Source organism: Dermacentor silvarum, chromosome 4 (assembly GCF_013339745.2).
Source record: "Dermacentor silvarum isolate Dsil-2018 chromosome 4, BIME_Dsil_1.4, whole genome shotgun sequence".
Lineage (NCBI taxonomy): Eukaryota > Metazoa > Arthropoda > Arachnida > Ixodida > Ixodidae > Dermacentor > Dermacentor silvarum.
In genome coordinates, this window is record NC_051157.2 from 160,653,541 (window position 1) to 160,681,476 (window position 27,936).

Genomic DNA, 27,936 nt, shown 5'->3' on the forward strand with positions numbered 1-27,936 from the left:
TATAAAAGTACAAACGAACCACTCTTGAAGGGGTGCCACTGCCGGATGAAATGTCGGATCAGTATAGACCAAGCATAATTGTTTGCTCATTCCATGTTCGCTAGCTGGAGCTTGGACAAAAAGGGCTATAAAAATGAGCGTCTAGAAGACGCGCGTTTTCGTCAGCAATAGGGTCGCGGAGCTTCTTAATAATGAACCACGCACAACTTCAGAATCCCAGCACTGCCGCTAGTGTTGCTCATAGAACGAACCGTGCTGCGCAAGAAATAGAACTCGGGGCCCGCTTGCAAGTAGCCTGCACGCTATAAGCACAACTACCGTTCGTTCGAGCAAACGCCCTTGAGGCGAGTCCTGTCGCAGATTGCTTTGGAATGGAGTGCTGCTTCCTCAGCAGCTTTTTGTCAGCTTGTCTTTTATATTTTTTTCGTGACTATTCAACGATACTGGAACAAAAGGAAAGAACGAGAGTTTGCTCTCTTCTCGGTCGTATATTTGTACGTTGCTACGTGAGACCGACACCGGAGTCAGTGAATGTCTCACTCCGAGCCCCAATAGGGCCTGTTCAAAAGCACTTGCTCGGAATAAGTTATTTGGATGGCGATGCTGAAGGGTATTGTGGCGTAATGAACTCCTCGCACGTCCATCGTCGACGCGAAACCCTGCGAACGCTGCAACTGCGGTCATTCACATGTAGCCACATTCGCAGCATTTTCTTGCCAAAGGCGTTCACCCTGAGATCGCACGCGTGGCGTGCTGATTGAATTTAGCTGACTGGCTTGCGAAATGGCTGGATCCTTCCTCTAACTAACTCAGAACAAAGCCACGACGGAGACATTGCGTCGCTCTGAATGCGAGAAGCAATGGCGTGGTAGCCTTTAACGGTACATTTCGATAGAGCCGTAAATGTACTGTTGATTGTTTTTTGTTCCTTGAATGGAATCTGAATAGTTTTATTAAATGAAGAATTTTAAATGAATCATGATGAGAATACACGGGAGTTCTAAACTATCTGAAAGAACACGGGGATATGAAAACAAAACGAGAAACTTCACAGAAACAGCGGCAAACGGCACTCCGGATGGTTTCTAGTGGCACGCCTATTTGTTTACAATTAGTTCCCAAATTGTCTGCACAACGTTCTGCGCGAGCTCGGTCGATTTGTTTGTGCAGTAATTTGTGTTATGCAGGTGTCACACTTTAGTGTCAGCATTCTAAAGAAAAAATGTACCTCAAGGTGTCGTCTGAGATTGCAACTTGCACGCGCCTTGCAGAGCGCTAACAGTTCAATGGAAATTAAGTGCCACCGCCAACACAACCTCGCCTTCCCTCGTTGGGAGCTATGCGTCTGCATATACTGGGTGGTTTTCGCCGCGCGTTCTTTACCCGTTTCTCCGTGCCATGCGCCTCCACTGCAAGACCCCCTTGGGTACGCGTGGTGCTTCCTCGCCGAACCAACCTGGGGGAATAGCGCAGACGCTGCAGTTGTCCTTGGCGGTATTGAGTTGGACGGTGCCGGAAACATCCTGCTAGGAGGAGCTATAGCGTGGCCCCATCTCGGAGGCTGCTATCTCGGTTAGGCGAGTATGTAGCTTCGTCCCAGAAGTCGTGAACCGACAGAGAGTTTCACGAACATATGTTAACCCGATAGCGCCGGAGCAAGACTCGTAGCTTCGGGTATATAGCGCTAAATTATTTTGAAAGCGAGTGTAGGTCTAACTTCCTCCCGGGGCTAAAATTTCTGGCTCAGAGGCAAATGGAAACGATTATTTTCGAACTTTCGTGCGAAGATAATTCGAGAGCAGCGAAGGCCACGTCGACCTTTCTTTTTTTTAACATTTGTGTTTACCGATTTTCAAACCCTGAAACAAGAACCCCGAAGACAGATAGTGTGACGCAAACAACTAAAACTGCTCCTTCCAAGTTCTTTTTTATAAGAACATGTATTGACATATTGACGTATCTGGTGTAGATTTAACTATGTAATAATTTTTATGGTAACTAAGGGCTAATTCAGGCGGGTGTAAAATGCATATGTTTGTTGTGTACCACATAGAGACTTCTTTGTACTCCAACAACAATTATCATCTCGAAACTGGGGTTTTCGTGCTCAGTCATCCATCCATGCATTCCACAGCCTTCAGTATGTTGTGCCTGCCAATTTACCAGCTGAGAAATGAGGAGCAGCAGTCATGGGAACTACTGCTGCGACAAAATTTACCTAAGTTGCCTACGACGCCCCTACAGCGGACAAACTGAAAGCATGGACATAAAAGAATGTGGCAGCGAAGTGCGAAATATGATCGTTTCCCAAATGCTTGTTTTTTAACAACGAAATAAACTGCTACCAACACAGATAACCACCGTCTACTCTAACTAATGACAACCTTTCACACTCGCTTGCCCCCCCCCCCCCCCCACCAATGATCTAGTGCATACCATGTTTGTTGTTACCCTGCGCAATATAAATAATCGACTCGCGTTAATTCAACTTTTGCGGGACCGCAAGACTGTCGAATAATCAGAGATGTCAAATTCACAAACCTTAGCGAACGGGAGCAATAGTAATCTTTTTGATGCCTTGGAGTAGACTGTAATGTGCTTTCCTTTCTTGTTCTTCAAGCGCGACCCAACCAGCATCAGGCGAAGAACGCCGACGTGTTTAAAAGCTGTTTCAACGTGACACTACAAGAAATAAGGGGGGACGAATGGCTTCATGGGCGGAAGGAGCATCGGCCACTAAAAGCTAAAAATACATTTTACTAAAGAATGTTCACGCCTTGGGAAGCAGTAGTACCGTCTGCTGAATTTCGAAGTTCCTTACTTAGGTCACACACAGGACAATTTCAAGGAATTTAAGATTGTTGAAGTACAATGTATGCACAATTCCAGGCCATTGAGACACTATACGTTGGAAAGAAATATGAAAACGTTACCTTGGGAAATCACTGGCTAGGTGGGTAAAAAATTGCCCTACATATCACACACGCAACCGAGAAGCATGCCACATGACCTAGGGTAACTAATTGTTAAGGCATACATAACCGCCCTTGCTAAATTAGTTGGCCAGAGATTGCGCAGATGCATATTAGACCTCGTTGAATTTGCTACGAAGCCTTTATGAATAATTTTCCATTGCTTGCCATTTGTTGAACTACAGCCACTGTTTCTCTTTTTCTCTAGTTTTTGGTCCAGTGACTTTTCTGCAATATTTTTGTTATGTTAGTTTCCGTTGTGCATCTATTTACCGCTTCGTTGCATTCCTTTATAGTTTTGTGTAGTTTTCTAGCATTTCCTGCATATTGATTTCCTTCTGAACATGTATGGAGTATATAACACTGTATACCACGCTCTTGTGCAGTGACCCAGTCAAGCCATTTCAGACTTTTTGTCCGCGCTCCAAACGTCTGACGGATGTTTATTAAAGTTAAATTGAATTGAATTGTTTATTCAAGATTTTAATAACCACTGCGCACATCAGGGGGCACGCGGGGGGTGGGGGGAGGGGTAAAATACCGGAACCGGCATATTTTCGAGTTCAAATTAAACGAGTTTTCATTCCATATCACATATGGCTACACTGGCCACTACGAACTCCCGCTCCAGCAGCAACATGTCATTTATTTATTTCTTTATTTGTATTATCTGCAGGGTCATTAGGGCTTTCTTTCCAGGAGCATAAGAAAGTGAACAGAATAAAAGTTAACAACAGAACGAATATTAGCAAAAAAATACGTGTCAATGTGATAGTTTATATATAGGTTATACATCTGTTACACATAATATATTCCTCACGAAACATCCAAATTGTGTCTCAGAGGTATAAAGAATGAGTCCCTGGAGTAGCCTGTAACACATGTTAATTCTATGAAGAAAAATGACGCTTTAAAAACGTCAGCGCGACATCTTATTTCGCGAGTTTCCAAATATGATCAATTTTCTTTGAAGTAAAGTGCGGATGAGATGGTCAGAGTTATGCGCAGAATGCCGGTTTTCTTGGAGTAAATTCGATATGGTACTTCAACCTTCTTATCCCGCCGGCCCTTGGTCAATGGATGCGACTGCAGCAGGTCTTTTAGGGATGCGATACCAATGTCAGGATCGTAGTTGTTCAAAATGAAGTGGGCGGTGCGATTCTACACACACAAACGTTTCGCAGAAGTTGATAAACTGGGAATCCGACACATCGCAAGCGTATTCCATGATTGGCACTACATTCCTATAGTATCAAATTTCCAATTTTTTTTTTTACTCTTGGTGATGCCTTGTAAATTATTTTTCGCAGGAAATCAATTGTTCAAAGGGCTTTAGAAGCAACGTTCTCTAACTGTTTTGATCAGGTGACATCTGATGGAAAATTTCCGGCAAGGTACTCGTACTGATCACTTCTATAAGTGGCACATTCCCAAAGAAATCTCTTTTTAGGATTGGTGTACGCTCGCGAATAAGGGGCATTTGTTTACGTTTTGCAGTGTCACATGCTCAATTTTTTCGCAATATTGCTGTATACAGTTCAAGACACTTATAAAATACAACGCGACGCTCATGTTATCAGTCAGCAACATGCAACCATACTTAGCAGGTCAACCTTTCAACGAGAAAGAGGAGGGGCACAAGAATGGACCCATGTGGAACACTGGAAGTGACGAGCATGTCGTCGGATTGGGAACCATTCACCAATACACGTTGTCTGCATGCGATCCTAAAGATAACGTTTAATTCTCTCAAGTATCTCGTCATCTAAACGAAGAAAAGGTCATTTGTACAGTAGTAATGCAAGCGGTACCATGTCAAAGGTCTTCCAAAAGTCTAGGAACACACAACCCACTTGTTCATTTTTGTCAAAACTAGAGGTTAGGCTATGATTGAATTTTAGGAGCTGCGTTGTGCATTATATACCCGTGCTGACAGTTTGTGAAGTACATATTACGCTATACATGCTTGATGAGCGCAGTATGGGTGACGTGTTCTGTAACGTTACTGAAAGCGCTTGTTATGGATATAGGTCTATAGCTAAAATAAAAATTTCTTGCGCCACTTTTAGGAGTATATAGGTATCATTGTTTAGTGTCCAGTTTGCGTTAATAACCACAGTTCATTGATTCATCAAATAACGCTACAGAAAAAGGCGCAATAGAGTCACGGCAGGCATGTTAATTCTGCCGCCAGAAAAATTAACTTTTACGTCATTGAGGAACGTCAGAACGCCTTTCAAACAATAGACAGTTGCTACAAATTCCCTATTGCACAACTCCGCTTGCTATCACGCCATTTCAGCACTTGATAATATGTGTGCCATCTTGCACCCTACACAATATCTGACAGCGCTGGCGTCAGTGTATGTAATTTGTTGTCCACAGGTGTGCACGAGGTCTACCTTGTGAATAGACGTATCTGAGACATTTTTGGTGCCACTCAGATTCTGAATGTGGTGGTGTCAGTGGATCTACATCAGAGGCTACAGCAGGCGATATCGCAGAAGTTGATCAATGAAATATTGGTGTGTCCATTGCGACACGTCGCTGCTCTCGCAATGAGCGAGTTCAGAGTAGGATCAATTTCGGCACTCTGCTAAAATTCTAAAACTACTAGATGTTTTCCTTCTTAATACTGTAGGCTTAATACTATTTATTATAGCTTATGGTCCTTTAGAGCCGTGGTACAGCAGTTTTGTTGACTGGAGTTCAAGTTATCAAATAAGATGAACGTTAGTGTGCGACTTCTATTTGTGTTGCCAGACATTTTCTTCTTATCTGATATTTGCTCAACTTTCTTCTTACTCGCACTCGGCTATATAATCAGTGATTCCGTTATACAGGGATTTCAAATTACAATAGTCAGAGTGAGCCATGATTTGCTGCAATAGGTCATCCGTAAGTACATTCCAATGAGTAAATACTTAAATCCTCTCTACGCCGTAGCCTGAAATGGTCTTTAAAAAATTGTATTCTGGCATAATTTTTTTTAGATTTTCACATTTATTGCTCAGAACCAATTCTGGGCTACCTAACTGCCTTTCTATGCATCCTTTATCTTCTGTTCTTTCTCTTATTTATTTATTTATTTATTTACATATGTACACATCGGTCAAACGGCTTTACAGTGGACATTATGGGATTTACAGTTCTTACACAACTCATGAATTACGTGTTCTTTATTAAGTTTGTGTGAATCGGTACAGTGGACATTATGGGATTTACAGTTCTTACACAACTCATGAATTACGTGTTCTTTATTAAGTTTGTGTGAATCGGTCCTATAAGAAAGACACGAAAAGCGCCCAGTTATCTGCCACACCATCATCAACCGCCGTATTAAGCTATTTTTTTATGACTGCCTCGCCCAACCATATTTCTTACTCACCAAATTAGACCAGGCGAGGAAGTAATTTGAGTAGAGAAAGGATTGCTCACGTAAACATAGCGCGTAGACTACAATGTATGAGCTGTAATTGAAATTCGCTGTTACGTTATCAGCATAGGAAATAGAAATGGCGAAACATACCAGATACAAATATTTTTCCTGCCACAGTGCTGGAAGCCAAATGTCCTGTGAGGCGATGTCGCGTTCGGCAACGGTAACTGCGATCGGAGTCTGCTGCCGTTGTGTTGTGCACCAGCAATTCACCACTGTCCAGAAGGGAGTAGCGGTCCTCTGCGGCGAAAATAATGAGAAAGGTGAAAAGGTCACAGAACAACAAAGAAACTTTCAACCAAGTGTCGACTGTAAAGACAAGGTCGACGTAGATGGGGGTTCGAATGATTCGATTATAAAATGGTGATCGTATCTCTGTATTCTGTCATGTTCAACATTCACTCATTTCGTATTTTATTCGTATCGAATTTCACGCGCAAATGAGTCGGCCTTGTCTTGTTTAGCGTGTCCACTTGGCTGACACTCTCTCTTTCTTTTTCCCATGTATGTTATTCTGGGGCCCTTGAAAATAAAACTAATCCATTTTACTTTATTAAAATCAGACGTCAAATTCACGTAAATGCCGCCGCAAACGCAAGGCACTGACCCGCACAATCGTTTGAACAGCACAACAAATGCTCTATTCGTTTATAGGAAGTCACTTTTGCTTGGTCTGAAAGCGAACAGCATTGCCTAGCTTAACAAGTTCTTCTCGTGTAAATGATGACAACAGATAAGCAGAACGCTTAAGTATGGGGCGTTTCAGCGGGGAGGAGCCAATGCAATGAAATTAGATATCCGGGTAAGCAGAGTGGTGCCGCGGTCTGATTAGTGCGTTTCGCCTTGCGTAGCTTGCGGTAGCTGGTCAAAAATCGCAACGGCGTGCAACAAATTGTTCAAAATGCCGCTAAAACAGATCCTCAAGGAAGAACACGGTTGTCATATACAAACCAAAAGGAGCTCGACCGGGTTATACCCTCATGCATTTTTTTTATTACGCAATCAAATTCATTGTCCCCGGCAGTTCCGAGTAGCTAGTGCCTGAGCAATCGGTGGGTAGCCATCCTTCATTCCTTTCGGAAATGGGCAGTTTTCGGCTATTATAAAGAGTACACTTTTGCTCGACATAATATTACATGTTTATTGCGCACAGCTCTTTGACGTCGTGAGCTTTAGCAGTTTTGTGACGTCGCGAGGCAGACAGGCGAAGTGGGTGTGGTCCGCAAAATTCTTACCAATAGCGGAGAGCTAATAGCAACAAACAAGTAGGATCGGATAGAAGTTTGTCTTTGTTTCAGCCTAAACATGCATAATCAGGGTGTAAATGTGGTACCAGATCTGGAGGTTTGTCGGGTTTTGTCTCGTCGCGTGACGCGGATGAAGTGCGCGTAGCCTGAAACTTTTTGGATAATCGTTGAGCGCTAGTCGCAGAGATGGAATAGAAACAGGATGCAATAGCTTGAAGGTAAATTTTAACATATACACATATTATACTCATGCATATGAATTTATCCATCAATTTGTATCTCCACGTCTACTATGAGACTGGCGTGGGCGTTGGCTCTCCGCTGTTTAGCATAAAACCTTTTGCACAGAAAAGCATAATACATTTTCAAGAACCGCACATGACATGATAAAAGAAGAAAATACAAGTTTTATTTCTTACCATGCCGCATAGCATCAAGGCTAACAAGTTGTGCCTCTTTGCATGATACTTCTTAGAAGCAATAAATTATGTTCTGGAAAGATATGTCCAGAAGCCACAACAGTACCATATCCGGCAATGAAGCCCGGGGCCCGCCCTCGGAACGGTGGCGTGCGTGCCCACACCAGGAGCCGATTGTTTGGCTCTCGGACGTAATTGAGCGCTGATCGATAAAGGTTGTACGCAGTCTCGGGTGGCTGCGAAACGGTGCTTTTACGTGCCGGAACGCAGCTGCTTTTGTTTTTGTGCCGACTTTCTGCTTCCGTCAGCAACGCTGCTTAATGGAGATATAAACCGCAACGGAGACTGTTCGGGCCAATCGCGCTGGAACCCCTGCCGGTCGTATCTCCGGGAAAACAAGCGCAGGTCCTTACACTGCCGAGCCTGGTCAGCTGAGTGAGCTACAGCTTTCATTGAAGGAAATATGCTACCAGGGAGATGGGTGTATCAGGTTCAAAGTAGACGGCATGGTTGTTTCCATAGTGGTGAAAGAATCTTGTGGGGGTGGATTCAGGCACATTCCTTCTTACATAGGGAGAGTAAGCATGTTTAACGGTTTGTTTAAGATTGAAACATTCATCACTGTTGTGTGCAAATAAGTTTGAATCTTAAGAATTTAAGGCATAGTGACAGCTGCTGTATTGCCGACAGCTCCTCGCATGCACGCGCACCTAAGTTTGTGCTTATAGGATGAGATGCCTTTTCAGTTAAAAAGCAGCTTCCGTATGGCACTATCAACAAGATCGTTCATCGAATACGTAGTTCGACATAAACACCCCGCGTATTATCTCTAATACCAAGAGTAACAGAACTGTACAAAGGAAAAGCGACGTCCTAGAATTGTCATTAACGGAATCACAATCTGTAAAAAAGGAAATATAAGCCGGAAGGATCTGTCCTTATACGCCTAAATAGGTCAATAATAGGGATAGTATAGGCGAGAGCTAGCAGGCCTTCACAACCACAACTCAGTCAAGAAGAAATAAAAGATACTGATCTACAATCGAACACACATTCAACCTTTCCTTCATGTTTCTTCTGCTCCAACTACATTAGTCACTTCCACATTTTTCATTGCTGCCACGTGAAGGCAAATTTTTTGTGCAGGTACTTCCACTTAGTTTTCCCTTTTTTTAAATGCGAATACAAGAGCGCTCACAAAACTCTCAAGACCTTTCACTACATGAATAATGAAGAGGGCATTGCGCTAAGAACTTGCATGGTGTTTCGATTCGTTAAAAAATGCGCTCCCTGACGAGAATTCATTAAACATTTTTGTTCATTAGATTCTCCGCTAATTCAGTTAAGCAATGCTACAAGTTTTTTTTGCATTTTTCATCTGTAGCTAGTTTATCATGGTAGTAAAACAAAATAAGATGAAGGAATGGGTCAGTATGAGATGTTTATAGAAGCAAAAAGAATATTTAGGAAATAAACCCATGTTGTTAATGGGCTAACAGCGCAAGATGGAAGTTGCGAAAAAACTGTGAAAGTCAGGGCAAGTGGCTTGTTTTCATTCACCGTCCTTCAACCTTAAACTTGTGCACTTCTGTGTTGTCTCTCGACTTCCAGGCCAGTCTCTTTGGATGACGTGAAAAGCCGCCAGTTTCATGGTCTACATTCCAAGAAAAAAAAAAGAGTCCCCGCAACAACTTCTCTCATTGCGTAACGTGCACTAAGGCATACATCAGCTGAAATATGGCAGAACATTGCACGTGTTCATTGACCGCTCCGTAATGTCGTCTACTCTAACTGCGGCCGTCAATATATCGGCCGACTGTATCATACAAATTTATAGTTTTGGACTGGAGACAATATGAACTGCTTATGAAATTGTAGCGACACCAGGGGTATTCTGCCCATAGAATTCTGCATTTATCAAGAATCGCTTAGCACGGGCCATATTTAGACATCAGTACATGGAAAGACCACTAATGACGTGTGTCAAAGCGTCATTTTTATGCAGTAGATGCCCGTTAAGACAAACTCAGAAAAATAGAAATTTCGGATATAAGGAGCGACGTGTGAACGTTTGGTTGGTTTTCATAGGCTCATTGCAAGCAACAATATATCAACTAAAACGAACTATAAGATTCGTTAAGCCGTACATCCGCACCTGCCGCTAACGCCAACTACTCGGCTGAGCTAAAGGCCCTTGTCGACAGAATTAGAGCAGGCAAATTTCAGAGCCTACTCGAGAATAACATGGCGTTTCTGTGGACATAATTTCATCACCATCGACGATGACGTAGAGACCAACAGGGATCGCACCACAGAAACAACAATTCAGGAGGCCCTTCAGTTGCATCTCCCATTTGATATTTGCGGTGAGAACACTGGCTAAGGGCCGCAAAACCAGCGATGTTCACGCAAGGTGTAGATAATAACGAGTACTTTGGCGGTGATTTTTTTCTCGATAACATGAAGACGCTGTTTTAGCTTGTTGTAGTTGTGGACATTGGTAGCCATGAGAATGCGAGAAGCCATTTTATTTAGCTTCAGTGGATCTGTGCATATCACGGACTTCGTGAGAACAGCCTTGTAGATGAATTGGGATATTGTAATGTAACTTCATAATTTGTCTTTAAGCTTGTGTTCGTTCTCACCGGATTGTGAGCCCCATTATTTCCAAGGCAAACATAAACGCATAAGCAGAACAGTGCCTAGAACGGCTATTCGCTCATAGCCGCCTTCAAGGGTAAGATTCTGTTGAATAACATTTCAGACTACACGCATACCTTATTTGCTGAAACTTTCGAGAGATTATGGGTACGGCTTTTATTCCCGCCACAATTGGTTTAATTGGCTAAGTATTTGAACTCACACAATCCACAATTATGCAAGCTGCTTTTGGTCACGGAATCCTGCACCATTATAGTGTTGTAGCTACAACGATACATATTGCCATACAAGCATAAAATTTGTGTGCATGGTTTAGTGAAGCGACGTTCCTGTGAGAGAACTTGGACCTTAAATAGATTTCCGCATGAGTTTCTTTGTACAAAGGCTTATATTCATAGTAGCATTAGTATTCGAGCTAAAGATGACATGAGAAAAAAATTAACTTTGTCTCTCGTTAGCTTGAAACTGCTGTACTCGTTAGCTTGAAACTGCTGTTGTTTTTGTCTATGGCTTCCACTTAAGTTTTTGTAGAAGGCATGTGGGAAAAAATCCACTTTATTTCAAAACCAACTGCTGCCGTTACTTCTGATACTTCTGAGTATGATCTTAAGCCCCTAGATACATTGTATTTCTGTCTGTTGTTCAGGATTTGGTTTGCGTTCACCTATCTGTTGCAGACTATTATGGTGCCTGCTAATATCAATAAAATTTCGAAGATAGATAGCGCTTACCCTGCTTGTCATTGATGCACTTAGTAACAATTTATACTGAGACAATTTCATTGTAGAAATACGGTTCCTAGGCTTGTTGCTTTCGTTTGCCTCTTTTTGTGAGAGTATTTGTAGTTTTTCTTTTTAAGCATACTGATTGTTTAATGTGGTAATCTAACCTTAAAACTTTATTCATGATAACATTTTCAGAAAGAGAGAGAGAGAGAGAGTAAAGGAAGCACACGAACGTTAACCAGATGATATCTCTGGTTGGCTTCCAAGTACAGGACAAAGGGCAAAGGGGCATCAGAGTTCAGAAAAAAAAAGCAAAAGGTGAAAGGTTGGTACAAATGAAAGCATCAGACTGCGTGGGCGCTGTCGCCCAATGAATGCGCCACATAGTCACTGCGGGTGTCAGTTTAAGATACAAGGACATAAACTCTCACGTAGTGCATAGTGTCTCGCAGTAACAATTAATTGCTAAATCTTGTCTCTGTAAAAAAAAAAACGCAGCAGCGTTCTTGTAGCCCGTACCGTGGATATGATGTAGGCCAAGGCTCAAGAATTTTTGTTTCTCTTTGCGGCCACTCTTCCAGCTACCGCTACAAGACATTCGGCTGATGTTGAAGCGATCAACCAAGTGCCTCATCCTTCACAAAAATCAATCTCCACACAGCGTCTCCCGTATGAATTCTTGCACAAAAACGAATGAATGAACCAGTTCAGCTCGTCCTACTGCTAGAGTAGCTAGAAGCTCGAAACACGGTTTGATGCGTCTGTCCATTGCTTCCTTTGCGCCATCATAGCCCAGTCGTTGTCTTCAGACCACCTCCAAATCCTGAGCTTCACTCCCTCCATAATAATTAGCAGTGTATTACCAGCGTAGCTGTTTAAGCTCGAGGTTCGGCTGCAAATTGTTCGCAGGAACTCCGCCGTTGCCTAGCAACCACTTGGCACAGCTCCGCCTAGCTCCCGCTGCGCCTAGTTCTGACATCACTATGCGTCGCCTAGCCAAACACCTGGCATGTCTGTGCCCAACCTCGCCACGCTGCACCGCCGCTTCCTGTACATCGCCAAGCTTCCACAGCCGTGTAGGCGGAGAAAAAAAGAAGCCTTGACGTCACCACGCGCCGCTTCGTTCGCGGCCTTCGCATAAAGCTCCGTGACGCCGCGACGGCGGCACATTGCCTAGTGTCTCTGCGCCGAGCACATCGTTGGCGCCGCCTAAACATACGGGTCGGCCGAAAAAGTACGTAACCCCCGAACGAATTCAACGACTGCGATTAAACCCGGACTACCATGCTCGTAAATCTTCGTCAACGCGACAGCGAAGCGCGGAAGATCCCGAGTGCCTCGCTCTTTGTAGAGAACGCTCTTGTCTCAGTGATCGCAAGCGCCGAGAAAGTGATCCTGGCTACCGTGTCATGCTTAACTTCCAGCGTCGAGCCTACATGTTGTGACGCAGGTTCTTTTCCTTAATGATTCAGATGATTCCCAAATTGAGGACAAAGCCGTTTATTGCAGAACACACAAACTTTTAATGAAACTAAAACGAAAAGGAACCCATAAAATAAACAATTAAAAAATCATCACGGCAAAAAGAGCTAACTCATGGTAATAATAGCACGCGAGTCTGGGCTGAGGTCGTGTGAGGGGGCGCGTGCTAGTTCGCAGAGGATGGGAGGCTGCGAAATAACGAAAGACGTGGCATTCGTCTCGCCAAGAGTCGGTGTATTGGACCATTGGGCAGGCTACCTGAGCACGGCAGCTCTGGCTTGGAGAGAGAAAGCAGGCGGCTTGGTGGCACGGGCAGACGGCGGCGGCGTTCTGGCCAGGCAGCTGGGCGTAGAACTCGTGCCCGTAACCCGGCTGACTGCTCACGTACTGCCCCCGGGCGCAAGTCCACCGTCCTCGGGCAGCAGTTCGCGATCGGGTACAGTGGTGACGCCCAGGAACGGGTTGGCAGGAGGCCTCGGTCGTGTGAAGTCCTGGTGGCTCGGGTCTGGAACCCGGCGGCCCGTCATCAAATCCCGGTCCGGTGGCCGACCTTCTCCTGGCACCACTTTCTGGAACTTTCCCTACCTTCTGCCAGCACGCCTCGCTTTTCTGCCGCTCTGCCCGATTCGTCGTTTGCTCATTGGCCGCTCGAAGCTTCGTGGTCTCTTGCGATTGGATGCCGTTTTCTTTTTTTTTTCCTCTTGCGCCGCGTGTTCACGTGCCGGATGGTCTTCGACGTTATCGTTTTCCATCCAGCACGGAATTCGCCTCCGCGCGCGCACTACTTGTGGTCTGCTTCTTGTCGTCTCCATTCAGCGCACCGTGTCGCGCACAACACACACCACACATGTCCATGTGTGGCGCGAATGGCCGATTTCAGCAAAAGTTCTTGAACGTCGGTTTGGTCACGGCTTCCGCCTCTGCGATCGGCTGTGGTTTGACGTCAACCTGTCTACTCGGAACTCGATACGGGACTTTGAGAAGCGCAATATCGCCGTGGAAGCGTTGCGCGAAGCGTTTACCGCCCAAAACGACCCCGGAGAGATGAAGGTTTGCAAAAATCTTGACATACCATAGCATTACATAGGAAAACTTAGTTAAAATCTTTGCATAACAGCGATACATAGCAAAAACTTAGCAGAACTTTGTAAACCTTGGTTGACCCCCAGGTACGCTGTTTCTTCAGCCTTGCACCACTAGTGCAAGCTGCCCTATTTTTTATATCCACTGCAGAACCAAAGCATCTCCCAGCGTTCTCCCATTACCCCTCTTTTGTGCCAGCCGAGGACGATGAGGATGGGGACAGGTAAAGTCGGGTCTATCCCTGCAGAGCCACGCCGTCATGCTCTGTCCAAATGCCTACCTTTATCATGCGTGGATAAGCACATGCATTGGAATAAACATTTCATGGGGTAACACACAGAGGCGGAACGCTGTCACTCGACAAAGTTCACCCCGTATCCTATGAGACTATCAACTAAATTGCCCGTTGGTGATGTTTAGCATCAGTTGCTGCGCTGAAGATACAAACTTATTAAATGAGTGATTTGCCAGCTGACAACATATGTTGCTAGTAAATTTGTAATTTCATCACACCGCCTAGTTCTCGGTCGTCCACGACTGTGTTTCTCTACCTTGGGCGCCCATTAACCGTTGTCATATGCCAGTGAAGAACAGAGCTTTTCCTGCTATCTTTACTGGGGACCGAACTGAGGCTTCTGCGGCAATGTTCACTTCGGAGCCAGATGCAGTACAAGCTGCACTGTTGGGCCACCTTGCAGCTTGGCAATTTGTTCCCGATATTGCGTGCTAGCAAATATCAACACTGCGGTTTTTTTTTTCATGTATTTCTGGGGTCACAACAGACCGTACTCATGCCTAGGAAGGCAAGGTGTCAGCATTGGGAAGAAGTTATTAAATCAAAGCTTTCTATGTCACACTGATTCGTGCTCGCCGAAAACGAACTGCAGGAAAGCCAACTTACACATTGAAACTATTTGCGCATCAGCGCACACAATACAACAACGGCGCACAACATACGCATAGCAGAACACTACAGTTTACATTAGCAGTTGTACCGATAAGAACAATGGATACTTCAACACCACGCTACCCAGACGAACTGTGCATATCTCCATTACATTCATCACGCAATGCACGCACGGCATAAGAGGCCTCCGTAGGCGAACGCAAGCGCGAGCGCGATCGTGCCCGTAAGGCCGATTCTGTGTATCGGCAACGGCAGAGCCTCGGACCGTCTACCACAGCGATCACAAGGCAATATTGTGCAAGTGAAGAGTCGTCAGTGAAAACGTGAATGTGTGCATGTAATCAACGGCAACATGGTCTAAAATAAAAGCTATGCAACCGAACAAAACGTGTCTTCATTCAACTTCAACTTTCTAAAAATACAATCCTAAACTAGCAATCAAATCACATATGCATCGCATCAGGTTGCGCAGCATTTATTGGGTTAGTTGCGTATTCGTTAGCATTGGACTTTGGCTTTCATTCAGTTTGCATGGGAGAAAGCTTCGCATTCAACCATCATTGACGGCTGCGAATCAATTATATAGAATGGGTTCTCAAATCTCTGTCAATGTTAAGATCATATTATATTGATTATTTCCGTGAGCCTCTGACGAGACGTTATTAGTCTACGGACGGGAAGCCCGAAACACCGAGTGCTGCGATTAGCACAATACCATTTTATGCATGCGATGTGATCTCCGATTATGTGGCAGGTCATATTGAAGCTATAGTGTTCATTTTACTAGCTGCGTGACTATACTCGGGACGGCCATCATGTCCAAACACGCGTTATGATGCGCTCCATTCAAAATCGACCGATGTCGGATAAGCGTGACCTCTGTTCCCCCTTCAGTAGGTAGATCTCGAGTTAGGCTTTTCTCACTACTTCAAAGCTCTAAAGAGCCGCAACGTGCGCTCCGTGTCGTGATTATCTGCATACTGTTTTGTTTCTGGTTAATAAGGCAATTCAAAGCGTAGATAGACAAACAGGCGTAAGAAAAGTAATGTGAGATAAAGACACGGTAAAAAGGATGCAAAGAATGAAAGAAGAACGAAAAAAACGGCCATACAGATAAAAAAACGCGAAAAAGCAAAAAAGACGAAACAGCAAGTAAAATCGGTATAATGGCTAAGGAAAGTTCAGCAGTGCGCTTGTTGGTTAGACGTAATAAATACGGTTGCGCAAAGCGGCTTAGGCGAGCAAACATAACAGGTTCCGTGTTTCGTCTTCAAGCATGAGCCCTGTCGCTTCGTCCGTTTGCGCAACAGTTTAAATTACAGTCATTATCATCACCATCATCACCCTACATATTTATGTCTACTGCAAGACGAAGGCTTCTCCCTGCGATCTCCAATTACCCCTACCTTGCGCTAGCTGATTCCAACTTGCGCCTGCAAATTTACTAACTTGATCAGCCCACCTAGTTTACTGCCCTCCTCGACAGCGCTTACCTTCTCTTGGTATCCATTGTGTAACTATAATGGTACACTGGTTATGCATCCTACGCATTACATGGCCTGCCCAGCTCCATTTTTTCCTCTTAATGTGAACTAGAATATCGGCGATCCCCGTTTGCTCTCTGATCCACCCCACACTCGTCGTGTCTCTTAACGTTAGGCCCAACGTTTCTCGTTTCATCGCTCTTTGTGCGTTCCTTAACTTGTTCGCGGGCTTCTTTGTTAACCTCCAAGTTTCTGCCTCATATGTTAGCGCCGGTAGAATGCAATGATTGTACACTTTTCGTTACAACGACAGAGGTAAGCTCCCAGTCAAGATTTGGTAATGCCTGCCGTATGCACTCCAACCCAATCTTCTTTTTTTGTAAACCTCTATCTCATGATCTGTGAGTAACTTACCTGGATAAACGTACTCCTTTACGGACTCTAGAGGCTGGTTGGCGATCCTGAATTCTTGTTTTCTTGCCAGGCTATTAAACATTACCTTTGTCTTCTGCATAATAATTTGTAACCCCCACTCTTACACTTTCTCGATTAAGGTCGTCAATGATTAACTGTCATTCGCCCCCATTGCTGGTGAATAGGCCAATGTTACCTGCAAACCGAAGGTTGCTGAGATATTCGCCGTAGATCCTCACTCCTAAGCCTTCCCAGTCTAAGAGCTTGAATAGTTCTTCTAAGCATGCAGGTAATAGCATTGGAGAGATTGTGTCTCCTTGCCTTACCCCTTTCTTGATAGGTAACTTTCTACTTTTCCTGTGGAGAACCAAGGTTGCTGTGCAATCCTTGTAGATATTTGCCAATATATTCACGTAAGCATCATGTACTCCTTGATTACGCAATCCCTCTGTGACTGCTGGCATCTCCACTGAATCAAATGCATTTTCAGAATCTATGGAAGCCATATATAAAGGCTGATTGTACTGCGCAGATTTCTCGATTACCTGATTGGTGACATGGATATGATCCCTTCCTCAAGCCAGCCTGTTCTCTTGGTTGGCTGAAGTCAAGTGTTGCCCTGATTCTATTGGAAATTATCTTGGTGAATATTTTATACAAAACTGAAAGCAAGGTAATGGGCCTATAATTCTTCAATTCTTTAACATCCCCCTTCTTACAGATTAGCATAATGTTGGCGTGCTTCCAGCTCTCTTGTACACTTGAAGTCGTGAGGCATTGCGTACAAAGGGCCGCAAGTTTTTTCAAGCATGATATCTCCTTAATCCTTTATTTATTAGACTCTAATTCCATCTTCTCCAGCAGCTTTTCCCCTGGTTCTGTCTTGCATGTACAATAACATGTATAAACATGTATTGCATGTACAAATATGTTATTGTACATGTACATGTACAATAGCACTATAATAATGCAAATGGGAGTGCCTGTCTATTTGAGGCTTGGGCTGGTTAGCTGAGTACAAAACCACACCTGATTAAATATGCGCCACAGGATGAGGCATGTGTGTGCTTAGAAAAACCTAGAAACGGCACGACACATCGTAATGGAATGGCAAGATATTCACCGAGCGAGACGCGTAAGCAGCACTAACTTTTCAGAAGAGTTGGGATTCACATATGGAATGATTAACTGGTCAGCAGGCGAGATGAGTCAGAGACCATTAGATTAGAGTATTGGTGAAAGAAAGGCATGGGAAGTCTATGTAATGGTAGAATATGGTGACACGGTGTTTCGAATACACCCGCCGTGGTGCCGTAGTGGCGAAGGCGTTGCTCTACTAAGCCATGCCGTGCACCCAGTGCCCGGAACACCGGCATTTTTTTCCATTTCACACCTAACGAAATGCGGTTGCCTCTGCCGGGATTCAATTGCGGCGCGGAATTGAATCCCGGCAGAGGCAACCGCCTTTTGTTAGGTGTGAAATGGAAAAAACTCCGGTGTTCCGGGCACTGGGTGCACGGTAAAGAACCCCAGGTGACCAAAATTATTCCGGAGTCCCTCACTATAGTGTCCTTCAAAATCAAATTGTGGTTTTGCACCCTAGACTAATACTTTTAGGATTAAAATACGAAAGATTGCGGCCAAATAGCCTAAGGGTTAGATAGCGATAGATGCAGTAAAACCTGGTTAAATAATGCAGGTTAGGTGAACATTTTTCCGCGCCCCATTTCAAAGAATATACAAACATCATCATCATCATCTTTATCACACTCATGAAACATTTACTAGAGGCAGCACGAAACGACATTCGACTCGGACCCACTTTGACCCTCTGCCACCCAGCGGCAGAAATTGTGGCTTTCCTATTGAGAAACGTCTGCCTCGAGTAGTTTCGACGGAAAAACACCTGCGCCTCTGATCTCGATTGCTAAATTGGTTTGCAGTTCTCGTTTTGATCCACGCTTAGACCCACTTAAATCCTCAAAACCTCTCCCGTGTGCTTTCCAGTTGAGCTACAAAGCGTACACAGCGAATACGAAACGACGACGAGATGTGGCAGGTGCAGCAGACGAATTCAATGGAAGATGTAATTTCGGTAGCATACTCTCAGTGGGCGTTGATCAAAGAGAGGCTTAGCAGCATCGAGCCTATACAAAACTTTAACAGACGTTGCAACCACATTGAAACGGCCTGGTGTGCGTGAAGATCAAGCTACAAACTAAAACAAGTATGGTTCGACACATGACTAGTAAAAAAAAAAAAGTGCAGGATTGGATACATTTCAAAGTGTATTTTATACACTTCAGCATCGATGGAATGGCAAGCGTACCGGTGGCAACATTTTTTTAAAGCTTGTGTTCACAGATAGTTATAGAACTGTTAGTGTGTCCTCCGTGTTTCTAGCTATGATTGCGACATTGCGGTTGCTCTAATGAATACTAAGTGTATGTAGTAGGCAATGTTTTGCTGCACGAGAAAACATAAAAAACGGGGTCACAGAATTTATTTGACAATGCTAGGTAATATCAGCAAAAAAGTGATCTTGAGTGCCATGTAGGAGAGGTGTATTTATTTATTTATTTATTTATTTATTTATTTATTTATTTATTTATTTATTTATTTATTTATTTATTTATTTACTTATGACGCTTGAAAAGCTCATCGAAGGGGTCTTACGTAAGGTGACAGCATAACATGAATTAACAGCGAATGGTCAAGCAATTTTGAAATCTTCCAGTACCGCCCGAAAGGCGAAGCATCGATGGCGATATCAAATTATTTGGCAGCTATACGAAGTAAGGATAGTAGTTTTATCGGCTGTAAACACTTGCAAGCGTTCGCTTACTAACAAAATTAAGAAGCACGTTGTCACGCGCACACAGGAAAACACGAACACATCTTACTGGATGACCTCGGACACTCACTGTCAAAACGCTGGCGTGATGAAGCCCGGCGGCAGCAGCGAGCGAATTGACCGTGCTGCTTCAACGCGGACTAAGCGGCGATAACACAGCGGACACGTAGCCACGAACCCTCGGCGCACCTGGACGCTGTACTCATCGCAGATCGCTTTCAAGATAGGGCCCGCATGGCCGCGCTCAGAAGCGCCATAAGAAGCCGCCGTCGGAGTAGAACGCACCCCCGCCTCTCCCTCCCGGTGCCTTGCGCGCGATGGAAGATGGTGCTCTTCCTTCCTGCTGGCCTTGTTTGCTCGCGCGAGATCAAGCCAACAACCACGGCTCACCTTCGAACGCTTTCACTCGCACACAGAGCATACGGCACGCGGGCGCTATGTTATCACAATTGGATTTATACGGAACACCACGGCGATGACGACGACAACGGTGAAAATGCACCTGCAGTGTCCACATAATTTCTATCGTATTAATACCATAAAATTGTCGCAGTTTCACTCGAAAGGCGAAGCATCAATTGCGATAGCAAATTAGTAGACAGCTATACGGAGTAAGGATAGTAGTTTTATCAGCTGTATGAACTTCGACATGCAGCAGCACCAGCAACGCGCATTACTGTTGTCGACGCCGTCGACGTTTTGCCCGCGTTCGAACAGAACTCGCGCGGCGGTGGTGACTGCTGCCGGTGCCTCTGGGGGCGGCTCGGAGGTTTTCGACGAGATCAGAACGGGCACTCGTTGAGCAGCGTCGGAAGTCTTTTTCACCTTCTCGCTTCGCAACGTTTTTATATAAATAGGCATTTGGTGCCGCAGCTAAACGTCGCCTCCCCTCCATCCCTCCCGTCCCCCCACGGCCATTGGCGCGACGGAAGAAGTCGCGTTTTCTCTCTGTATATGGTGATTGTAAATGAGGAAAGAGACACTTAATTCTGCAGCCCTTCATGGGGCACGGCGCTGAACGCGCGTTTGTTCTCCGCCGTGCGTTCGTTCCCCGTGAAAGCTCGCGTCCCTCGCGCCCTTTCACGGTAGGGTGCGCGTTTGCAGACGGCGCCACAGGTGTTGCTCCCTGGTAGTAAGGGAATAGTGGGGCGGTGGGTATATTGGCCTCTCGGCGCGAGCACTCGCGATGAGCTCAGCGAAGGTACACGCACGCTCCCTCGAGAAACCCCCCATGAGGTCCGCCTGTGCCCGCTTTCTCGACCCTCGGGCTGAAGAATCGGCGGCCTCATTGCCGGGGCTTCCCGAGTGCGCGGGCACCCAGATGAGCTCAGCGCTGCGGGAGAAGGGGGGGTTCTGGGTCAGTATGTGGAAGGTGGCAGGGTGAACTCTGCCCCTAGCATAATTTAGCAGTGCAGTTTTAGAGTCACTCAGGATGTAGGTAGCACTGGAGCTGCCGAGCGCTAGCGCTATAGCGATCTCTCCCGCTTCCTCTGGGTCCGTTCCCTGGGGTAGTTCCTTTATTAATGGAGGTGTGTTCAGTGTGTAGGCAACCGCTGTGGCTCCATTCTGATCGCATGCAGCATCTACCCATATTGCGTTCTGTTCATCGCCGTACCGTTTATGAAGGACTGCTGCTCTGGCTTGCCGCCGCTCGCGGTTTTGGTCGGGGTGCATGTTACGAGGGAGCGGTCGAATGCGTAGCGTTTGACGAATTTCCGTAGGAAGGGCTTTTAGGGAGTCATTATTAGCAGGGATGCGAATTTCGAGTTTTAAAAGCCCCCCGGTAGAGGTACTGGCTAGTCGGAGATATTGTGCCTGTAGGTGTGCTTCGGTTAGTTCTTGTATGGTGTTATGCATGCCTAACTCCGCCAGTCGTTCGTTACTTGTGCTTTTGGGCAGGCGGAGCGCAGCCTTGGTAGCTTCTCTGATTATAGAATTTAGTTTGGGTTTCGGTTATATTGAGGTTGAGGTAGGGGGTAGAGTACAGTACTCTACTCATGGTATACGCTTGTACTACTCGCACAGTATCTTCTTCCCGCAGGCCGTGAGCTTTATTTGTTACTCTGCGTATTAGCTGCGTGGTAGCTGCTAGCGTGCTCTTTACGCGTTTGATGGTTTCGGTATTTCTCTCATCTTGTTGCAGGTAGAGGCCAAGGATTCGAATGGTGTGGACCTGTGGGACCACCCTATCCTGTAGGTAGATTCTAGTAGGAGTATGATACGTTCTACCCTTTGGCAGGATCAACAAAAGTTCAGATTTTTCCGGTGAGCAGGTGAGGCCTACCTTGGTGACCTCTTCCTGTATTACCATTGCGGCTGTTTGCAGTGTTTCTTCGATTTGCGCGTCCGATACACATGTAGTCCACAGGGTGATATCATCCGCGTAGAGGGTATGGTCAAGATGGGGAATTTGCTGTAGCTTCAGAGCGAGCGGAATAAGTACTGCGTTAAAAAGGAATGGGGACAGCACTGAGCCTTGCGGTGTGCCTACGTTCGCTAGTGTGTAGCGGCGTGTTCGAAGGTTGTCTACGCACATGCTGGCCGTTTGGTTTTGCAGCAAAGCCTTTATGTAGTTGTATGTTCGTTGGCCAACTCCTAGGTCTATCATGGCCTTTAGGATGGCCTCGTGCGTGACGTTGTCCAAAGCCTTCTTGAGGTCAATCGCCAGTACCACTTTAGTGTGCGCAGGTATGAGGGGGTCCAGAATAGCTGTTGTGAGTTGCAGCATGGCATCTTGCGTGGATAAGCCCGATCGGAAACCAATCATTGAGTGTGGGTATTGACCAGTGTCTTCCATGTGACCGCGCAATCTTGCTAGGATGACTTGCTCGAAGAGTTTGCCTAGGCTGGAGGTAAGGGAGATGGGGCGCATATTTTCTGGGGTAACTGGTTTGTTAGGTTTCGGTATTAGTATGACCCTTCCATGTGTCCACTCCTCTGGCAGTGTGCCGCTCTGCCAATGCTTGTTGAAGATACAGGTAAGTTCTTGCAGGGAATTGTCTAGGTTTCTAAGAGCGGCGTTTGTTATGCGATCTTCGCCTGGCGTGGTGTTTCTGAGTCTATGAAGTGCTGCTCGGACTTCTTGTATAGTTATGTCCCTGTCTAGTTCATTATTTGGTGGGCCGGCGAAATCTGGCAGTGGAGTGGAAGTGCCCGGCGAGGTGTGTAGGCTCTTAAGTTTCCGTAGTAGCGCCTGCGTGTCGTATTTATGGTTGTGTGTTAGTCGAGCGACACGATTTCTAGTGTGTTCTTTACTTTTCATGGGATCAATCAGATGTTTTAAAAGATGCCACGCTCGAGCGGTACTGAGATTGCCTCTGAGACCCTCACATATCTGCTGCCAATTCTGTCTACAAAGTTGTTGGCTGTAATCCTGAATTTGCTGTGCCAGCTCAGATATCCTGCTTTGGAGCTTCTTGTTGCGTTTTTGCTTAGCATATCTTTTCATGAGACTTTCATGCGCTTCTATCATATGCGCCAATTTTGAGTCCATAACTGGGACTTGCTGTTCTGGGCTATATTCCTTGGTGCACGCCGCTTGGTCCTCGAGGACTTGTGCTGTCCAGGTTAGCGCATCCACCGGCCCTGTTTGTTGGTTTGTTTCCCGCCGTTTTCTAAATTTATCCCAGATGATTAATTTATGCTCTATTCTTTTTCGAGACGCTTGGGGACCTGAGACCTGAACTTCGATAATATAATGGTCACTGCCTAAAGTATGTGTTGTTCTATTCCATTGAAGGTTGTGGATGCGTCTGCCCATCGTGAGATCCGGACTTGTGTCCATCATTCCTGTTCTACCTTGTCTGGTGGGGCAGTCGAAATCATTGTACACCGTGATCTGGCACTGTTGAGCTTGTGTCATGAGAACATCCCCTCTGCCAGAAGTTCTCTGGTATCCCCAATCGATGTGCGCGCAATTAAAGTCTCCGGCCACTATTATTGGTGCTTTATTTGCCGCTGCGGTAATTTGCGCTACTAGGTGAGCGCAGCGCGTTGCTGCCATACTGGGCGGATTATATATATTGGCGATGAGTAAGGAATCCTGCTGAATGTCGAGTGGGATAACTTCAAGGACTACGTTTTGTACTGTGTGGGAGAATGAAAGTTGCGTATGCCTTATGAACCGCTTGATAAAGGTGGACACAACCGGAGTAGTATCGTTTGGTCAGTGATAAGCAGTATATCCTGGGAGAGATATGCTTGTTTTAGGGTCCTGTAGCAGAATTACGTCTGGTGGGTGTTCCTCATTTAGTATGAGTTGAATTAGCGCTTCTCGCTTACGGCGTATGCTGCGACAGTTCCAGTGCCAGAGTTTTAAAAGGGGAGGAGTCTTAGAATTAGATGAATCACCTGCCATTTTGCTTCGCAGAAATTTGGGAAGTGGAGGGGGGATGAGTGGTATGGGGTAGGGGCACCGCCTGCATTTGGTTGGTTGCCTCCACCACCATTAGGCCCATCTGTGTACTGAGCTGGGTACAGAAGGTATCTAGCCATATTCCGGCCGATCTCTACTTTTTCCCATCAATAAACTACTTCTTCTTGTTCTCTAAAATTTTGAAGCGTTCGTCAATGAGGCTGTCGATCCGAACTTCGAGAGTTGGGAATCGAGCCTCGAGTGTTTGCAGGCGCTTGTCTAGGAATTGCTGAAATTCATCGCGCATCTGCAGTTGGATGTGTGCTAGTTTCGCTGTTAATTTCGCCTCAAGTTTGGCTTCAAACTGAGCCTCCATCTCAGCTGTTTTGTCTGATTGCTTCAGCTCTGTTGTTTTGGCTGATGGCGGAGGAACGTCTTTTCTTTTCTTTTTTTTGTAGGTGGGGTGGAGGTTGAGGTTTCTGCGGGAGATGAACTCTGGGTGTCTAGGGGTAAAGGGTGACCAGTGGGTGGGTGTGAGGGTTGGGTGATGGTTTGGGTGACGGGTGATGGGTGGGGTTGGGTGATGGCCTGTCGCAAGCTTCTTACCTCCTCTCGAAGACGGATCATCTCCTCGTCCCGGGGGTCTGGTTTGCGGACGATTCGTTCTGCCCTTGTGAGCTCCTCGGGGGCCTTCGGGGGGGCTGATGGATTCCATCTTGGAAAATTTTCTGGGTGTAGCTGGCGTTTTCCGGTTGTTTCCCTGTTTACCGGTGGCTTCGTTGTTTGTTGTCGCTTCGCTGCTTTACACCATCCTGTTCCTGTAAGGTGCTCTCCGCTGCACAGAATGCATCGGGGCACGCACTGACGTGTTCTGTCTTCGCCATGATCTTCGCCGCAACTTGGACATCTCGGTATTTTCGGTTCTGGACACACATCATATCTGTGTCCTGGGGCGCGACAGTTCGTGCAGGCTTCTGGCCGCGACCTATATGGCGTGCACAGGTGTACTCCCCCATAGTAGATGATTCTACGGGGATTGGGTCCGTGGGCAAAGGTTATAAGGATGGATTTAGAGTTGCCCATGCGTCTTGCTAGTAGAATGCCTGTTTCCGGATTTCTCGCTTGTAGATCTTGCAGAAGCTCTTCTTCCGTTTCATCCCAAAAAGCATTCGATATCACGCCTCTTACTGTGTCCGCTGCAGGGACTATGTACGCTGCCACCCCATACGCTTTTGCGTTTAGGGTAATGCTTCTGATTTTAACCAGGTTAAGGGCTGCTTCCTGGTTAGTGGTGGCTACTGTGCACGTGTTGTTCATTGGGTGCACGCGTAGTTGCACTTCTTCTCCCATCGGTATCTTCTCCGTTTCGCAGAGGCAGCGGAGCAGCAGCTGCGGTTGTATGTTGGGTAAGAATTGGCCTCCCTGTGAGCGGAAAACTACCTTAATCGCATGTTGTGGCAGTGGAGCCATTTGGCGACTTTTGCGCTTCACTTGCTGCGTTGCACGCAAGTGCGCCCGGTTCGGGCGGTACGTCGGACGCCACGTCAACGCGGGTAGCGTTTCGGTGCGTTTCTAGGATGCCTTCTGTTTTCCGCGTACCCCGTTTGTTTCTTCCATTCGGGCTTTTGACTGGGACTTGCCTTGATAGGTTCCGATGATCTTAGTCCAGTCTGCTGGGTCGTAGTCCTCTTCTCAGAGGGTAGTTCCTTCGACTTGTACTTCCATCATCGTGGGCTGCCGGTGATTCGCCGAGCTAGGACTCGCGCCTGGCATGGCGCGGCCTGTACGGCGTGTCGGTCTTCTCTGTCCAATAAGTCACGTTTGCTGGACGATATGGTCGCCAAACTTGGTGAGTGGCCTCCACTCACCTTCGGGTAGCTACACGGCAAGTGTCTTGAAACGAGATGACAATTTACCAGAAGGGCAGCATCGGTCTCACGGAGCCGATGTTGCATGCGTCCGCACTCGCCTGTTACCTGGACGCCCCGCTTTGGAGTGTCCATATAACTGATCGCAATAAAAGGATATGTGAAGTAGTATTACACAAATCAATAAAAATACTACCCTACAACCGTTAAGGAATTTGAAAATAAACTTGAAAAGAAAATACTTGCCGTCACCTAAGTCGTTGTGGTGTAGCGGTATGAAGCTCAACGTTGCGGGTTTGATCCCGGCCGTGGCGCACGCATTTCGAGGGGGCAAAATGCAAACACACTCATGTTCCTACATTTATAAATGTAGGAGCATGAGGCGAATATGAGGTTATAAATGTAGGATCAAAAGATGCACGTTACATAACCTCAGGTGGTTGAAATTAAGCCAAGGTTCGCAACTACGGCAAGCGTCAAATTAACGTCGTTATTTTAGGACCTAACGTCGCATATTTATTTTAACATGAACACAAATTGAAACTACATGCGTCACATGCCGTATACATGATAGGAAACAAGCTTCAGCGATCAGGATGAACAAGGCTGATCAACGAGGCTGTCTTCAATAAAATGTCGCAGTTTCGCCCGAAAGTCGAGGCATCGATTGCGATAGCAAATTAGTAGACTGCTATACGAAGTAAGGATAGTATATTTATCGGTCGTAAACACTTGTAAACATTCGCTTACTAACTAAATTAACAGGCATGGTGTCAGCGCGCAGAGGCTAACATGAACACATCTCATTCGAAGGCATAGGACATTCGCTGTGAAATCGCTGGCATGAGTAAGCGCGGTTGCAGCAGCGAGCGAAATGACTTTCGTGCTGTCTATCGCTTCAACACAAACTACTTATAAATTCATGCGTGGCACAGCACGCACAAATTCATGGGACGTCGGCGCACCTAGGTTCTCCCCCAGCGCAGATTGCTTTCAAGATAGAGACCACGCGACCACGCAATACGCAGCTGCTGCTCGAGTGCAACAATACCGCCGCCTCCCTCCCTTACCCCCGGTGCCTTGCGCGCGACGGAAGACGGCACACTTCCTCCCCGTTTTCCTCCTTTGCGCGGTGAGATTGAGCCGCGATCGTCGGCTCCCCTCGCACGCTTTCACTCACACATACAGCCTGCGGAGCGGGGCGACGGTGTTATCGCCCTTGGGCTTCATACGGAACATCATGGCGACGCTGACGGCAACGGCAACAATGCGCTGGGAGCGTCCATATAATTTCTATCGCAATAAAATATAATCTGCTTATACACATTTACAAAAACGATGGCGATATATACTGGATGTAATGATATCCGGAAAATTATTTCTAAATGAAATGACACGAGGTAAAAGAGATATGTTGAAGGCATGCGTATTTTCACGAGATACGTTAAAATCTTGAGTGATTTCGAATTCTGCGTGACATACGCTATGGTCGTTGGAGATGAAAGCGGAGAAAGGAGGGAAGTGCACCGGGCAAGTGAAATGCGGATGGTGTCATGCACGGGAAAACTGTTGATAACTGGAGCGGGCTTAAATGCATGATCTCAAGAGACACGCGTTACATTTACGCGAACATGAACTGCGAAAGAAAATGTACCTTTGTTTCCCGAGGCGTTGATGGTAAAGCCGTCATCCCGGATCCAGGCGTCAACCACCGTATGCTGGCGAATGTAGGAGGGCACGTAACACTTGAGCACGGCTGTATTTCCCCGGATCACGAAGGCATCCTGCACGCGTGGCTCGTAGTGGTAGTCCACAACTGGAAATAAAAGCAGAAAAAAGGACACAAATTGCAAACTTTTTAAAAAGTTAGTAAGGTAAAGGCACCTATGTGGCTGCTAGTCACACATACTGAAGTGACACGAAGGAACCGTTATCAAACGGGCCATTGATATACTTAGGGATGATAAAGTAACCTGAAAGGCATGGACGAAAAGAGTACATCGACACACAAGGCATGTCTTACGTCT

General features: G+C 45.9%; 1 protein-coding gene across 1 annotated transcript in view; it reads right to left on the minus strand.

Moving 5' to 3' along the window:
- The window catches only part of LOC119450756 (Down syndrome cell adhesion molecule), a 183,688-nt gene that overhangs the window by 101,332 nt on the left and 54,420 nt on the right, over positions 1-27,936 (minus strand). Inside the window, exons 4-5 of the mRNA XM_037714263.2 lie at positions 27,564-27,725; positions 6,502-6,651 (exon numbers count right to left, since the gene is read on the minus strand). Coding sequence (XP_037570191.1) covers positions 6,502-6,651; positions 27,564-27,725 — 312 coding nt within the window. The remainder of the gene's footprint in view (positions 1-6,501; positions 6,652-27,563; positions 27,726-27,936) is intronic.